Source organism: Megalobrama amblycephala, linkage group LG10 (assembly GCF_018812025.1).
Source record: "Megalobrama amblycephala isolate DHTTF-2021 linkage group LG10, ASM1881202v1, whole genome shotgun sequence".
Classification (NCBI taxonomy): Eukaryota; Metazoa; Chordata; class Actinopteri; order Cypriniformes; family Xenocyprididae; genus Megalobrama; species Megalobrama amblycephala.
In genome coordinates this window covers 35,789,921-35,808,668 of record NC_063053.1, presented here as the reverse complement: position 1 = coordinate 35,808,668, position 18,748 = coordinate 35,789,921, and the positions used below count along the sequence as shown (strand labels likewise).

The following is an 18,748-nucleotide window of genomic DNA, read 5'->3' as shown; positions in this document are numbered from 1 at the left end:
TATCCATACATTTTAAGTCAAGACAGTTTGAAGTAATTTTATAACTCCATTTTACAACATCTTTTCATTGAATTTCAACACAGCTTTGCAGAAGATAGTGTGAGGCACAAAAATAGATGTATACATGTTCCATATTAAATATTTATGGCATTTGTGTAGTTGGGTACAATGCACAGGGTTAAATAGGTACTTTACTGCTGGCAAAATAGGCTTTTATAAAACATGCGTCACAGCAGCCAGCGCCAGGCCAGCAGTCTCAGATCAGTGTTGGGGTGGAGCCTATAACATTATTATTAGTTGGGTGGGTTTGGGCATTTGCTCGACATGTGATCGTCAGCACAACCCTAACCCTTCCGTTCTGACATGCTGGCCTGGCGCTGCTGTCCGAAGTTTGAAGTTATCTGAGAATTTGATGAATATGAATTTGAAAAAGTTTTCATGTCTGTTGATGGGTGATTTGCAGACAGTTATTCATTGACATTTAGTTTGAGTGAAAAGTTAAAGTGAGACCCTTGGGGTATAATGAGCCCCTTATAATTGAGCCAGAAAACCCACAGGAGCATGCTGTTTGTATAATTTAATTTAATAAATATTATACTAATTTAGTATTTAATAATTCCATTAACTAGATGTGCATTTCAAACATATTCATTAATCGTTGTAACATTCGTAGCCAAATTGCGTGGAATCATTCAATCTGAATTCATATCTTGCATCCCATGAAGAACCTTTAACATCCACGAAACCTTCCATTTCACAAAGGGTTCTTTATATTATATAAAATATTCTTCACAATAAGAAAACAAGTTCTTTTAAGAACTATTAAAATAGAAACACTAAATATGGTGTTTCTGTGGCATCGCAGCAAAAACAACATTTGTTTTTAAGAGTGTATGATTCATAGAATTATAGAGTGCAATTCAGAAGTATTGATTATTCAGTTATTCAACTAATTTGTCAAACTGATTCCACATATAGCATAATTAAGATGCATCTCTTCTAAATTAGAATTTACCTTAACAATATATTGCATGATGCATCTAAAAATCATCTTAGCGGTAAATACACACTTACTTAGACATACTGAATACATAATTACATTAAGTCTAAGATTAATGAAGTATTAAAAAGTGATCATAATATATGTAAAGATATTGATTAATTTGTTGGTAATCTACCAAACGTAACAGTTACAATTGCATTGAAACAGAACTCTATTTGGGCTTCATTTAGTAGGCCTATGTGATATAAACCACCATGCATCATTAAAAGTGATATCCAAATCCAAGAAGCATTGCAATTAAACATGATGAACCTGTCGCAAAGTATGGAATTTCTACAAATCTTTTCTAGTATAGCATAATAAGGATAAGACTGTTTGACTGTGAATGGGTCTAAGACACATATATTATGCGACATACGCCTGACAGCTACACTTGAATAAACATGAGTATCCTCATGAGACATAAAGAAGCATGCTGCAGGTTCTGACTTCAAAACGCTTCTCTGTCTTGGTAACTAATTGGTTATAGGCTGAGAGATCCTCGTTGCGTCACGACGCCATCCAACTCTCGGTTTTACCCCCTTCTCCCTCTCTCTCCCCCTCACTCAGGCGGTGTCAGTCATCCGCGATGCTGGAGAGAGAGCCAGGGTCCGCGCGAAACATGTCCGGGATCACCGTTAGTGAGGCTTGCGATGACTGTTATAACATCAGCGCAGCATCTGAACTCCACGGAAATTTACTCGCATTCTCATGTTGATGAAGACGACGAACTTCTCAAGTACATTTGGAGGGAATATTTGCACCCTAAACAATATGAATGGGTGCTCATAGCTGGATACATCATAGTTTTCCTCGTATCTCTGGTCGGAAACACCTTGGGTAAGTAAGTTTGCAGCGCGCGAGTAACTCAGAAATGTATTTCAGAAGTGCTTTTCAAATGTTTTAGGCTATACTCTCCGACGAGTACCGCTCTACAGGTCTGTCCATCGTGTTGGCTACACTGTTTTGCGCATGGGGTAGGCTACATTGTACGCATTTATCCAAAGAAGGTACACATTTATCAGTTGTTGCTTTCTCTGGGAATCGAACCCATAATCTCGGCGCTGCTAGCGCGTGCTTTACTCTTTACGCTACGGGGTGGCATCTCACAAAATGATCATGAAATATTATAATTTCACTTCTCTGCTTAACAGAGAAGCGGGAAAGCCAGTAAAATTCAGGGCTTTCAAATCATTAATGCATCTAATGAATTTTAAAAATGTAATTAGGCTGCACCTGCTTATTTATTTATGCATTATTTGCTGTTTGTGTCAATTTAAGAATATACATCTACCTTAACAAAATGTTATGGCTTTAGCTTTTTTCTTACTTGACATTTAAAGGTGCCCTAGAATTAAAAATTGAATTTACCTTGGCATAGTTGAATAAGTTCAGTACATGGAAATGACATACAGTGAGTCTCAAACTCCATTGTTTCCTCCTTATATAAATCTCATTTGTTGAAAAGACCTCCGAAGAACAGGCGAACCTCAACATAACACCTGTTACGTAACAGTCGTGATCAATAATATGTACGCCCCCAATATTTGCATATGCCAGCCCATGTTCAAGGCATTAGACAAGGCAGCAGTATTAACGTCTGGATCTGTGCACAGCTGAATCATCAGACTAGGTAAGCAAGCAAGAACAATAGCGAAAAATGGCAGATGGAGCAATAATAACTGACATGATAACATGATATTTTTAGTGATATTTGTAAATTGTCTTTCTAAATGTTTCGTTAGCATGTTGCTAATGTACTGTTAAATGTGGTTAAAGTTACCATCGTTTCTTACTGTATTCACGGAGACAATTTTGAGGGTTATATTAGCTGTGTAAACTTTGTTTATGCTGTTTAAGGCAGTCACGAGCTCAGGGGAGCGGGGAGCACGAGAATTTAAAGGGGCCGCAGCCTGAATCGGTGCATATTTAATGATGCCCCAAAATAGGCAGTTAAAAAAATGAATTAAAAAAAAATAAAATCTATGGGGTATTTTGAGCTGAAACTTCACAGACACATTCAGGGGACACCTTAGACTTATATTACATCTTTTGAAAACACATTCTATGGCACCTTTAATGTTTTTTTGTTGTTGTTGTTTTTATTCATAGACCTCTGGCAAATCAAACCAAGTGCTAATTGCTATTTTACAACAAACTGTGATGGATTTGAATTCTGAATGAAAGACATTATGAATTTAATACTGTGCTTTTAAATGTTTTGTGTCCCACTGAGGACTATTTGAAGTTTTCAAGGAATATGATTATCCCCCAATGATCTGGAATCTGAGATAATTGGTTAACTAATTTTGTCATATTAATCGGAGGTCCTTTGAAATGTTATGTGTCTTAGAATGCTTTAGTCACGTCTTTCATGTGCTATTCTCTTTAAAGGTGCAGTGAGCATTTTTTTCATTGCATCAAACAGAATGAGATTTGGGCAGAGCTATATGTATAAGGCAGGATTTAAAATGACACACTTTACAGGAATATTTTTCACAAAAATGGAAACCATGTCATTATTTACTCACCATCATGTTGCTCGAAACCTTTATGCTGTTATTTTCTTCTGTGGAATATTTCTGAAGAATCTTTATGCTGCTCTTTTGGTTAATTCGTGACCATGTCGTTCAAGTCTCAAAGAAAGACAAGGACAACAAAAGGCACCATCAACATAATCCAAGACTTAATTATAAGTCTTCTGAAACTGCATGATTTCTATGTGTGAGACTAAAAGTCATTGTTTCCCTTTATCAGAGCTCTCAAACAAAATACTGTACATTTATAAAGTCTAATTCCGATACAAAATCTCTTCCAGGAAGTCCTGTTCAAGATGGTAGCAGCAGAAGAACAATTTCACATATTAACACATATACAAAACATACAAGTAAAACAGAAGAAATAGCAAAAGATGAAAGACTTACAGGCCATACCAGCGATATCCATAATACATTTCACCTTAAGTCAAGGATTTTGGAAAACAGCAACATGTTTCCTCTAGGACAGGGTATTCAAAGAGGAAAGGGTTTCTGAGGTAGTGTGTTCTGATGGAGCATAAAAAGAGTTTTACCAAGCTCTAAATGCACCCAGGAGACATTTCAATGAATTGATGTGCTAGATTTAGTACTATAAATGCTGGGATAAAAGGCTGGAGTAATTAGTTTATCTAACAATGCCTTGTTGGCAGTAAATAGTAATGTGAGTTTTCTCCTTTGGTAAAGAGGACCACCCTAGAGAGTCATAAAGAATACAATGTTGAGTGTGTGAGCCGGCACAAAGTGTAATCAGCATGATATGCAGAATCCAATTCACCAGTAGGAATGCAGTTGTAAATGCGTGTAAATCACGTAGCCTAGCACAGATAGTAATGCGCTTTGCAATTTCTGGCCCCAAATGTGTCACTGCCTTCAAATGTGTTGGTTCTCCTGTGTCTTGTGTTCAAATGTCACTGACGTCAAGCTTAATGCAACATCTCTAATGCAGCCAAACTTGATTTGAGAGCTGCAATGGAAGGCAAGCTTTTCAGTAATTACATTTTGTCTGTTTCTCACACAGAGCAATTGTATGACTTTTTTTTTCTCTTTCTTTTCTATTTTTGGAGCTTGACAGATGTGTTCACTATAACTAACTGATGCTGTATTCATATAGCTACATAAAGAAATCAGTCCAAATCTGATAAGGGGTAATTAAATATAACAAATCAAGTAAAATGTATCATCATTTATTGAAAAATTAAACATTTTATCAAAGTTTGATAATTGCTTTAATATTTTAAACAACTGAGAAGAGAAGAGTCAAATTGGATGACTACAGGGACTGTATTGCCAAAAGTATAAAAAAAGATCAGTCAAGAATAGAAAATTATTGAACATATTTAAATCAGGAATGTCAGAATCAGAATGTATAGTTTGTGCATAAAAAAAAATGTTAGTCAAAACCAACACATGTTGAAGTTTTACATTTGATTTGGCATTTATTCTCTTTAGTATGTAATAAGAAGTATTTCACTCCATTCCCTGATCATTTTGATTCAAACGAGTGAAGAACAATTTATACTCACGCGCGTTATGTATTATGTGTGTTATCATCTCTGACAGACAGCATGTTGAAGCTGCTCACGCCACCATTTTCTACCTCTTCTTGGAAAGCGATGACGTAGTCAAAACATCTGGTAGTTTTGTTTTCCAGGAAATGCATGACTTGCTGGATCTCTGCTTCTCATAAATACTGTCGCGTATTGTGCATGTTATTTTTTGACAGTCAATCTTTATTTAAATAGCGCCTTTTACAAGGCAGATTGTGTCACATGATAACATTTGTGAGGGGTGAACTGTTTGATTTTTGGGTAACCATAAAATGCTTAATGTGTAGTTCATTTTACTTATTTTACAGAATGAGGTTTATTTTGTGGCTTAAATTAATTACGTTACTCAGAGACTGGCATGTTTGGCTTGCAAATCCATTGACTCTTGGAAATCGTTTTATTTATTTATTTTTTTACCAGGAAAGGAGTGGTTTTGATGCACAAAGTTTTTTTTTTTTTTTTTTTTTTTTTTTTTTTTAAACCTATGAAAATGCAGACCCTAAATAAATGGTGGTGGTTGAGGAGATTCCCGGAATCCTTTGAGTACCCAGAAAAGCACTATATAAATGTAAGGAATTATTATTAATTATTATTATTAATAGTAAACAAAGTAATTAGTATATAATAGTGAAAAATCACATTTCAAAACTGGTGTTCCATTATTACCTCTTAGCAGATTTTGAATCATATACAGTACTGTGGGAAAAACAGTGTATGGGTTTGGAATGATGTGTGTGTGTGTGTGTGTTCATTAATGAAGGAATTTTCATTGTTTTATTAATAGCTGTTCTTTTACATTACTCTATCCCCATGCCATGTCAATTACATGTGTTATCAATATGGGCACTGTTGGATACACAATATTACAATATCTTTGATACAGCCATTTACACAGGCTATTACTTTGATAAATGCATGTGGAAGGAAGATAATGTCATTTCAGACATATTCAGAGTTATTAAATGAAATTGAAAGTACTACATTATTCAAATGCAATCACAATGAATGGCTTTGTAAGAGAAGATGACTTTAAAAGATATGTACTTGACAGTGCAAAGGGGATTTTCTTTTGAAACTATTTACCTTTACATTCTAAAGTGCTCTACGGTATATAAAAAAAGTTTTCTTAAGGTCAAAAAGGTTTTAATTTAATATGACTGAATCAAAATGAATATGTCAGGCTACACCAATGACAATGACGCATTTATTTATAAATGTGATGCTGGTCCAATCAGAATTTCTTATGCAATAACAGTTTGATTAGATGTGTGAAACAAATTAGAAAGCTGAAGCAGTATTCAGATTTGTGATATCTAGATGTAGTAGCCATCATGTCTTCTGCGCTGGCATAGAAAGCCGACTGTCTTGGTGAGATCCAAATGAATTGATTTTATTCACGTTAAAAATATTATTTACTATACTGAAACAACCTAAATATATTAATTTATACAGACAAATCAAATGTTATGGGTTAAAGGATTGCATTTTTTTCTTCTTCTTTTTTTTTTTTTTTTTACAGTGCATGTAAAATTGGAGTGTCAGCATTTCTTTCGAGTTCTGTGATTGATTCTACTGATAATTCCATTCTAACAAGTATAATAAGCTCTTAGTATAATGACTCTACAGGGGATTGGATTATTGAGTTTTAAACAGTAGTTCATCTCATTCTCTGCCCTCTCTTCGAGGGTTAATTTTATCATCTTATAGCAATTGTGCAATTATGCAATACACTTGCAGGTGGGAGTTCTGTCGCAGAGCTACTGCATAGCTTTGATAAGTGTCAGTGACTTTTTCCTGGAAGTGCAGGGATGTGCTGTGGGGGGTTTTCAAACAACCAGAGCAATGGTGATCATGTGATGAGCAGATGAAACAAGCGTAAAGACAGAAATAGAGCCAGTCCTACTACCACTGTGAGGATGCTCTGAAAATGCCCTATACGTGCGATGACGGTTCCTCTACTCTGCCGCTAAATCAAAGCGTGTTCATGCGCTAACTGAAAATCCCTAAACCTCAAGGGAAAGTCCAGATTTTCCTGGCAAGAGGCTGCACAAAAGCAAGGCCATAACTGTGTCTTGAATATTGGTGGGAGGAGAGAGGAAGTGTTGCACTGGAGTTTTTATTTAAAGGTATCAAAGGGGTCATGAAATGCAGTTTCAGATTTTTATATTATGTTTCTCGAGGTTGGCTAATTAAGTTTTCAAAGTTTTTAGCACCAAAAAAAGTCCAATATTTGTTTAATATATATCACGGCACCTGTTAGTGGGTGGATATATTAGGCAGCAAGTGAACATTTTGTCCTCAAAGTTGATGTTAGAAGCAGGAAAAATGGGTAAGTGTAAGGATTTGAGTGAGTTTGAAAAGGACCAAAATGTGATGCTAGACAACTGGGTCAGAGCATCTCCAAAACTGCAGCTCTTGTGGGGTGTTCCCGGTCTGCAGTGGTCAGTATCTATTAAAAGTGCTCCAAGGAAGGAACAGTGGTGAACCGGTGACAGGGTCATGGGGGGCTGAGACTCATTGATGCACGTGGGGAGCGAAGGCTGGCCCGTGTGGTCCGATCCAACAGACGAGCTACTGTAGCTCAACTGCTCAAGAAGTTAATGCTGGTTCTGATAGAAAGGTGTCAGAATACACAGTACATCAGTTTGTTGTGTATGGAGCTGCATAGCTGCAGACCAGTCAGGGTGCCCATGCTGACCCCTGTCCACCGCTGAAAGAGCCAACAGTGGACACGTGAGCATCAGAACTGGACCACGGAGCAATGGAAGAAGGTGGCCTGGTCTGATGAATCACGTTTTCTTTTACATCACGTGGATGGCCGGGTGCGTATGCGTCTCTTACCTGGGGAACACATGTCACCAGGATGCACTATGGGAAGAAGGCAAGCCGGAGGAGGCAGTGTGATGCTTTGGGCAATGTTCTGCTGGGAAACCTTGGGTCCTGCCATCCATGTGGATGTTACTTTGACACGTACCACCTACCTAAGCATTGTTGCAGACCATGTACACCCTTTTATGGAAACGGAATTCCCTGGTGGCTGTGGCCTCTTTCAGCAGGATAATGTGCCCTGACACAAAGCAAAAACGGTTCAGGAAGGGTTTAAGGAGCACAACAATGAGTTTGAGGTGTTGACTTGTCCCTCTCAAGGGACTTTACCTCAGCAGAGGATGTAATTGGATTCCTGGACTAACCAGTGGACGAATTGCAGCATCTCAAATGTTTGTTTGGAGGTTCTGAAATTTGGAGGTTCTGAAATGCGAGACATTTTTCGACTCATTTATGATAGATGAAAAAAGAGCCACAATTTCTTCCCTGATTGCAGCAACATCCAATTTTATTGCAGATATTTTGTGCCAATTTCCCAGGAAGTGCCGATTTTGTTCTCTTGAACACATGGGATGGAAACGGTGCTTTATTCGCAAATGTTTTATGCGATATTCCAATTTTATGCACAAGTTAAATTTGCAACTTTGTATGGAAGCACAGCTTTGTATGTCTACATCAGACGCAAGCGGCACAATGCGGAAGATGACTGTAGGGACGCAGATGGAATTTAGAAGTCTGATGCGTGCTTTGCCTTGAATAAATCAAGTCATTGTCCATACCATTGGAATAAAGTCGGATATGCCAATCCATTTATTGTCCATTTGGCATTGCAAATAACAAAAATAAAGTAAAGGAAAAATAAAACTTTAAACATAACTTCGATTCATCATTAATAAACAAATATTCTATTTAAACAAACTGTTAAGAGGCACGAGCACAATCCTGCACAATTTGCTGCATGCTCAACACGGCACGGTCAAAAAGTTTGTTTGACCTTCCATTGCGCACCTGTAAAGGCCCCCATATACTTCAAACGAAATCGAAGAACGAACTGATGTGACGTCATTTCGAACAAAATCAGGCCAAAACAAAGTTGATTTTGTGTTCTTTTTGGAAGTTCAAAACGGCTTGCCAAAGCGAACTTTCAGAAAAAGTAAAACACCTTCATGCCACCATTGGTCCGTGATGATAATGTAATAGGAGGTGTGCGCTGAGGCTCCGCCTTCACTCGCGTGGAACGAGTCTCTGACTCATTTGATCTGTTGAGTTAGTTGAGGTATGATCTCCGCGGGTGAAAACATGAACACACTGGATAGCCGTACAAAATGAAGTTGTGCTTCTGATGAAATGAGGCACTTTTACTGTTTTTCGTGTTTTGATACTGTAAAGCAGCTGTAATCAATTGAATAAACATCTATTCTTTATGCTATATAAATAAACAAACGTGACGTGACTGGAGTGCTAATTTACAGAGCTCGTGCTAACATACACACACTGTAAAAAATGACCGTGATTTTAACAGTAAAAGTCTGTAAAAATGCTGCGGTGAAAAACTGTTAATTGGTTTACAGAAGGTTTCCGTACTATATACGGTGAATAACTGTAATAGATCTAACGGTACATTTAATGTAATTTTACGGTAAAATACAGTTAAATTCACAGTTTTTGGAAGTGAAAAATAACAATTCATTTTAAAATTTACAGTGAAAAAACGTAAATTGACATTCCCACAATTCCCTGCGTGACACTTCACATTTGATATATTTTCGTTGAAATAACTCTTTCTTCTTAGTTTTTCTCATTTTTTTCTAATCAGTTATGTACATTAGGGTTTTATGTTAAATCTAATGTTGTTAAATTAATGTTTATTGCATTTTTAAAATTTCATGCATGTTACCATGATGGTGTTTAGTGTGTGTGTGAATGACACTGTGTGCACCTTCTATATGTTAGTATTGTCCTTCTCAGCTTGTGGAAAATCTGCTTGTGATGAACTTTGATTCATCATGTGACTCTTATCACCACTGTGTTTGGTGACTGTCAGTGTATTATAAAGGTGCAAAACAGATATTAGTACTTCATTAGGTTGGTAAATTAACATTATATCGGTTAATGAAATACGTTATTTTACTGTAAATTTAACAGATTTTTTTTTACGTTGCTACTGTATTTTTTACGGTAAAGTTCTGGCAACCACAGCTGCCAGTTTTTTACCGTAAATTTTACTGGGATTTTTTTTACAGTGCATGTTATGATCAGACGCTTTTCTTATGCTTTCTATAAAAAAAAAAAAATGCTTGCTGTTTTCTCATTTTTGTTGTGTTTGTTTTGTTACTGAGAAGAAAGTGTACAGCACATATTTACATATTCATCTAACCGTCGCTCTCAGCAGTGTGGGTGGTGTCAGATGTTCGATTACAGTATATCGCTGGTCACGCATTTCGAACTTCGTTTTACTCCTAAACGAAGAACGAAAAAGACTTCGTTTGAAGTATATCGGGGCCTTAACTCATCAGTGGTTGGCTTAAATGTACTCAAAATACTCACATGCCCTCTAGTGTCACAAACACAAATTACAATGAAATGGCTCCAACAATGACAATAGAACCCATTAAAATCAGTGATGCTGTCTACACTGCAGTGTGATGCTACACGACAAATCCCCGACCGTAAACTGATGCCTCATTCTATTTCTGATGTACTGCATTTGCTTGCGCTACTTCTAAAAAGAAATAGGACAAAATGGTTTTGGAACATTCACTTTGTCACGTCCAGTGTAGACACGGTGAGAATAAAATTAAATTACCTGCATTGCCTCCGAGGATAAAATGCTTGGCACTGCCGTATGTTTCAATAAAAATCATTTAGAAAAACTGGCAGCACGCTGAGAATAATTTACAAAAAAAAGTCAGTTGTGAAATATGAAGAATAACCAAAACTTTATCTTTCAGTCGAACACATTATAATTTGTGACATAATCTACCAATTTTAAATCTGGCCATTTTAGAAGGTAGAAAAGAGTAATTCATATTTTAAAACTGTGGAGTTAGTTTTGAATTTGAAACACACAGTATGTTTTTTATTGTAGAGTAACCTCTTAAATGTGTAAATATCAAGAACATTTTGATTCTCCATTTCAAGACCCCTTTAAATAATTAAATGATTTAAATTAATTTAGGGGAATAAATAATAATAATAATAAACAGTAAAAGAACAAAACATTTTTATAATCAGACTATTTGCAAATAATGTTTATTTTTTTATATCAAAATATGCATGCAAATAAAATGTTGAACAAAATTATTCGGTTATCACGCATTTTCAATTCACAAGGAGACAATATGGCCATTTCTCAGTGTCTATGGTGGTGACAGCCCTGCACTATAGTGCTGTCCATAACACCTGTAAGCTGGGATTCACTGACCGTTGGGAATGTCCCTCGAGGATGCTGGCAGCCAAACCAGGCAATGTGCCAACACTGATATAGCCTGGGGCTTCAGGTCATTATATCACCTCATCATCTACTCTGCCCCCTAGGCTCATTCAACAGCTGTGACTTCATTCATTCTCAGGTTGCTTCACGTGTCCCAATTTTGGAGACAAAACAGTCCATTTTCAAACTGCACAAACCTCTCTGTAGTTTTATGGGTTTCACAAAAGAGACAGTGATAAGAAAAGACCAAATTGTTCTGATAAACAAGAAAAAAGACAACATTTGCCACATATCATAGAGAAGAATGGCTTATTGGGACAGGCTTATTGGCTTATTGGTATTGGGCAATTATTCAGAACTGAGACACAATACAAGCCATTTATAATGAAAGCAGGCAAACAAAAATGTATTTGTCAGTCTGCGCTTTATTGGAAGAAATCTTCAGTTCCGTTATTGTCGAGAACAACCCAGCCATCAGATATGTAAATAGTCTTCTCATATTTCACCCATTACATGTGCTATATAGAGAAGCCGGGGCTAGTTGTCACACGTTTTACTCCAGTGAATATTTCTAAAAGGAAGGTCAATTTCTGTACAATACGTTTAGGTTACAAAAAAGCTTTTGAACATTTATTACACAGAATTACATAATACAAAACAATTTATGAAATAGGGTTAGTATGTAAAAGGTAGCATGAAAAAATGCCAAATAATTATTTTGCCTAAGTAAAATTTGTAGTTAGTTAAAATGTGACAACTTGCCCCAACCGAACATGAAAGATACCATTTTCCTGAAAATACATTCAAACCTTAAAATTAGCTGTGACAAAATGATTAAAATTTTACAGAATTCTCAGAAATTATTCTAAGTGAAGAGACTTTTGAACTGGGTTTGTACACACATTTCTGTAACCTTACTGAGATATAGGCCTTGCAAACATTTCCCAGTTTGACAACCAACACTAGCTTTTCTATTACCTTGTATTATCAATCTTGCATTGTCATTCATAATCATTGCTGTTTTTTTTAATATTTCTGATTCAGTACACATTGTGTTTGTATCTGATATATGCCGTTGACACAGCTAGTATTAAACATGTGACAAAATAGCAGGAGTCTGCATCAAAACATAATAAATGTTATGTTCTGTAATACATAAATGTTTATTTTTGCAGTCCTGATGTCTATTCTGCCCAGTATTTCAGCACTATTTATTGCATCCCTTTTCTGTACTACCTGACAAAAACAATGACCTCTGAATTGTTAATTTAATTAAGTTCCACACTAAATATGCTAAACAAACAATCAACATTAATCAACTGATGTTACATGGCTGCTTATCTGTGTCAAGGCAGTTGGTAATCCGCAGCTATTTCATGTCTTATTCATGAGACACTCAGACCTATATTTTCATGAATTTACTGCACAAATGCTTTCTAAACAAAACAATTTGTGTCATAGCAATCACTCATCATCTGGTAGAATAAAATACAAATCAAGATAGCAGAGATAGTCTTTAGGATATGGGGCCATTTTCAATCAAATCACATTCAGGCATGTGATCATCTAAAGATATATATCAAATTAATAAAGAAATATTTCACTATTGCAATAATACATACTATTGTTCTGTAAAGTTAAAAATGAGTATTTATTAATCATGATAATATATTATAATACAATATATGTTACAATAAACATATTAATATAATTCTTATCATTATTATTAACAACAACAATAATAAATATTTTCATTATTTTTATTTTTTTAATGTTTACTTTACAGAACAACAGTAAAATTACAATACCAACATTTACGGTTGTCTTAATTTGCTTTGCTTTCAAACACTAAACCATTGAGCTTTCATTTTGGCAGAAAACTGCAGGGAAACCTTTTAATTTATCTTTGTGTAACGTGTGGCTTCTAGCATGCAGGACAATGAAGATACAAAGAGTATTCCAAGAATATAAAGTATTTACTAAACTAAACAAAACACACAGGAGATCACAAGAGCAAACATTTGTTACAAAAAAAACACAACAACAACAAAAAAATGTTGGAATGGCTGCCCACTGCTCTGGGTGTGTGTGTCCATGGTTTGCAGTGTGTGTGTTCCCTACTCACTGCTCCTAATGTGTGTGCACTAACTTGGATGGGTTAAATGCAGAGAGTATGGGTTACGATACTTGGCCTTCACATCATGTCACTTAATGTAAGCCCCAATTCCAGAAAAGTTGGGACCTTTTGTAAAATGCAATAAAATCAAGAATCTTTGAATTTGAATTTATTGAAAGAACAGCCCCTTGAGATGAAACATCTCATTTTCAAGGGTGTCCCAAAAAATACCAAACACAATACAAAAAAAAAAAAAAAACACATCTGAAACCAACAACAACAGCAAAAAAAAAAAAAAAAAAAGTCACTTAAACAGATAAGCAGCTCATTCCCCTAATCTTACACATACAGTCTACAGCTGTATTAAACAAACAGGAGCATGTACACAAAACATACATTTTACTGCAAAGATGAAAAACAAAAACATACTTGCACCCTGAAAAACAACAACAAAAATAAATAAGTGAATAAGTAAAGAGAAGAAGGAAGATTGTTTCAGTCAGATGGAGCCTTTTATTGAAATGACCTGCGGCCAATTTCAGTGAAAGTTCTAGGGACAAAGAAAAATGAATACTGTGTATGACACAGAGAATAGGTGGATGTAAATGGAACTAATCTGTGATTTGTTAATTGTCTTGAACCTTTTAACTGACAAAAGTACAAAGAATAAACAATCCCAATGTTTTTGCTGGCCAAATTAATTGTATTTTGTAAATATAATAACATTTTCATGGCTGCAACACACTCCAAGAAAGTTTGGGATAGAGGCTAAATAAAAGTGAAAAGATTGCAGAATATCCAAGTTAAACTGTTTTGAAACAGTCCACAATTAGCAGGTGAATTGGTAATTGGTGGGGACATCGTGTTTAAAATAAGGAGTCATGGCTCACCACTTTGTGCCAAATTCCATAAGAATTGTCAAACAATTCAACAATCACATTTCTCTATGCAAGGCAAGAAACCTCTGTTGAATGTGCATGACCTTCAAGCCCTCAGATGACATTGCATGAGAAACCATCATGCTTCTGTGTTAAAAATAGCCACATGGGCTCGGGAGGACTACGGAAAGTCATTGTAACTTAACACATTCTGCTGCTGCATCAAGAAATGCAACTTGAATCTCTGTTATGCAAGGAATAAACTATACATCTGTTCTATAAAGAGATACTGCAGAGTTCTCTGAGCCTGAGCTCATCTCACATGGTCTAAAAGACAGTGGAAATGTGCTGTGGTTGGATAATTCCAAGTTTTGGCTTGTTTTGGGGAAAAACGAACATTGAGTTCTCAGTCCCAAAGACAAAAGGGACCATCCAGACTTTCATTAATGACAGGTGCAAAATCAAACATCTGTCATGGTATGGGGGTGCATCAATGAAAACGGTATAGGAGACTTGCATATGTGTGAAGGTACCATTGATGTGGAGGTGTATATTGAAATTGTACAGAGGCATACACTGCCATCAAGATGACATCTTGTCTCGGATGCAGAACGATGCCAGGCCTCTTTCTGCACGTGCTACATCAGAGTGGTTTCTAGATACTCTACACCATGCAACGTCAACTGGCGGCCCGCGGGCCAAATCCGGCCGCCAGAGATTTCCATCCGGCCCCCAGAATAATACTGAATTCAGGAATAGCCTTGTAAGAGGAAAAAGTTTAGGGCTGGTCCGAATACCATTTTTTGAGCTTCGAAGCTTCGGTAGAAATGAACATCGACTATTCGAAGCTTCGGAGAGAGGGGCTGAACATATTTTTCTCTCTAATAAAGGCAGGAATCTGTGTCTGTATGTCCGTTTGCATTTTTATTATTTCGAGAACCGTTCATCCAATCGACTTCACAAGGCAGTGCAGTGTCGCATTTGGTGCAATATAGATGGACACGCGAGACGCGACACATTCAGAATTAATAAACTTTTAGTAAACTACAGTCAGAACAGCGCGAGCGGGAAGCGGCGCACCTCATGCAGGCAGGGCTTATGCTCCGAGAACGGACACTGCACTAGTGATATAAAACGCACACACACAGGTCTGTTAAATTAAGCAATACTTTTAAGGTAGTCTAATATTTTTCTGACTAACAAATTGGCACAGTAAGGGTAGATTTAAATAAAGAAAAACGAAATTTAAATAAAGAAAAAACAAAATTTAAATAAAGAAAAAACAAAATTTAAATAAAGAAAAAACAAAATTTAAATAAAGAAAAACGAAATTTAAATAAACAAAAACGAAATTAAGTTAAATTAAAAACAAGATTAATTTAGACTGATAATAACGGGTAAAAAATGCTAATACATTTTGTTTCTATTATTCTATTTTCCACAATGTCAAAGCAACAAAACACAAGCTCAGACATGCACTTCGGTCCATACAAACTCTGCTGTTCTGCGTTCTAGCCAGAGAACACTCCCGTTGCTGGAACACGAGTCGGTTCTATTTCTAGCATGCACACGTTTTCCGCGTGGCTCCACGCAGCTGAGACACTCACGCAGCCAGTGTGTCGCCGGCCTTATTCAAGGGGGAATGAGAACCGTTTCGCGGGGGATCCCAGGTGTGCAAAAAATAAAACAAAAACGAATATTCGAATGTCAAATTTTCAAATCGACCAAATATACCCACCGAACGAATATTCGAATATTCGGGTCCGTTCCATATTTATTTATTTTTAAATCTAACGAAAAAAAAAGCCTTCTGAAAAGTAGCTTGTGCCATAGCCTGCCTTCAGTCAAGAATGACGATAAACGCATTGCTCTCATTGAACATCTTTTATTGTTTCACGTGCTCATTTTTTCACAAATGTCAAAATTTTCCTTGCCTGGGATTTGCGCACAATTGCGTGACAGTGATGGACAGCTTGACACCCTCACAAATATGAAGCCTAAAATATCGCTATCGCCCCCTGGTGGCTTGCTGCAGTACAGGTAATATGTAAAAAATAACATAAATTTGGAATTAGAATTAGTATATCAAATAATAACATATTAGGATACAATTCGAATTTTATTTTATATTACGAGTATCTGGCCCTTACAGTGTCTGCAGAGAAAAATTCTGGCCCTTGGACAAATATAGTTGATGACCCCTGCTCTACACCGTAGAAGGGATGTGCTTCACTGGCTTGCCTGCAGACCAGATCTGTCTCCTATTGAAAATGTATGGCCCATCATGGAAAGGACAATCAGACAACGACGACCACAGACTTATGTGCAGCTGTCTTTTTTCAGGAGAGATTGGGCAAATATTCCACTTGCAAAACTGCAAAAAATAGTATCCTCAATTCTCAAATGATTAAAAAGTGTAATTAAATGGAAAGGTGACAGTGGTAAACATGCCTCTTTGGAATGTGTTGTATCAATCAAAATCTAAATTTGTTTATATTTACAATTAAGTTGGTCAATGAAAATTTTGAAAATCTTTTCTTTGCAGTTTTGTCAGTTAAATAAAGGTTCAAGAGAATGAACAAATCACAGATTCCTGATTTTATTGCATTAACAAAATAGTCCTGATGCAGTTTGCTGAGGCTCCAGTTGATCTTTCATGAAGTTGTCTTGATGAGAGAGTACCAGTTTGAGTCAGAGGAAATTTGATGAATGGAAAGACAAGGCTGCAGCCTGGCACAAACTTAGGGGTCCTTAGAAGACTTCTAGATCATCTTCAGGTTCTCAGAATCAGCAATGGGGAAGTAGGTGAATGGCCTGATTTGTGATCAGTGATCTTTTAAAGGATGAAGATGTCTCTAAGGAGTAGTTCCTTTGGAGGGAAAATTTATGATCCTTTGTCTTCTAGCTGGGTGTTTTGAATATGAAATAGGGTTGGGTATTAAGAGAAGAGACTTATAAGATTCTTAAAATACTAATATGTAACAGAGTTAGCAAAATGTAATGTCAATGAACATAAAGGAAATTAAAATCTCAGTTCATAGATACCACACATGCTATATATGTGGCCTTGGTTAACTACAGTGTGCACTTCTGAGTTTCAATAGAGTTTGAATTAATGCATGCGCAAAACAATGTAAAAGAACATACACCGATTAGGCATAACATTATGACCTCCTTCCTAATATTGTGTTGGTCCCCCTTTTGCTGCCAAAACATCCCTGACCCATCGAGGTGAAGGTGTGCTGTGGTATCTGGCACCAAGATTTTATAAGGAGATCCTTTAAGTCCTGTAAGTTGCGAGGTGGAGCCTCCATGGATCAGACTTGTTTGTTCAGCATATCCCACAGATGCTCGATTGGATTTAGACCTGGGGAAATTTGAACTCAAACTCATTGTTGTGCTCCTTAAACCATTCCTGAACCATTTTTGCTTTGTGGCAGGGTGCATTATCCTGCTGAAAGAGGCCACAAACCACCAGGTAATACCGTTTCCATGAAAGGGTGTACATGGTCTACTACAACGCTTAGGAAGATGGTACTGTACGTGTCAAAGTAACATCCACATGGATGGCGAGACCCAAGGATTCCCAGCAGAACATTGCCTAAAGCATCAAACTGCCTCCGCCGGCTTGCCTTATTCCCATAGTGCATCCTGGTGACATGTGTTCCCAAGGTAAGAGACGCACATGCACCCGGCCATCCACGTGATGTAAAAGAAAACGTGATTCATCAGACCAGGCCACCTTCTTCCATTGCTCCGTGGTCCAGTTCTGATGGTCACGTGTCCACTGTTGGCTCTTTCGGCGGTGGACAGGGGTCAGCATGGGCACCTGACTGGTCTGCAGCTATGCAGCTCCATACGCAACAAACTGTGATGCACTGTGTATTCTGACACCTTTCTATCAGAACCAGCATTAACTTCTTGAGCAGTTTGAGCTACAGTAGCTCGTCTGTTGGATCGGACCACATGAACCAGCCTTCGCTCCCCACGTGCATCAATGAGTTTTGGCCGCCGATGACACTGTCGCCGGTTCACCACTGTTCCTTCCTTGGAGCACTTTTGATAGATACTGACCACTGCAGACCGGGAACACCCCACAAGAGCTGCAGTTTTGGAGATGCTCTGAACCAGTCGTCTAGCATGACAATTTGGCCCTTGTCAAACTCGCTCAAATCCTTATGCTTGTCCATTTTTCCTGCTTCTAACACATCAACTTTGAGGACAAATTATTCACTTGCTGCCTAATATATCCCACCCACTAACAGGTGCCGTGATGAAGAGATAATCAGTGTTGTTCACTTGACCTGTCAGTGCTCATAATGTTATGCCTGATCAGTGTATGATTACATAGGAAAATTGGATACATGAT

General features: G+C 37.0%; 1 protein-coding gene across 1 annotated transcript in view; it reads left to right on the top strand.

Annotated features, from left to right (window-relative positions):
- Positions 1-1,069: 1,069 nt before the first annotated feature.
- hcrtr2 (hypocretin (orexin) receptor 2) overlaps positions 1,070-18,748 on the top strand; it is a 49,770-nt gene continuing 32,091 nt past the window's right edge. The window contains 2 exon segments of the mRNA XM_048205911.1: positions 1,070-1,709; positions 1,711-1,882. Of these exon segments, the coding sequence (XP_048061868.1) occupies positions 1,632-1,709; positions 1,711-1,882 (250 nt within the window). The 5' untranslated portion in view covers positions 1,070-1,631.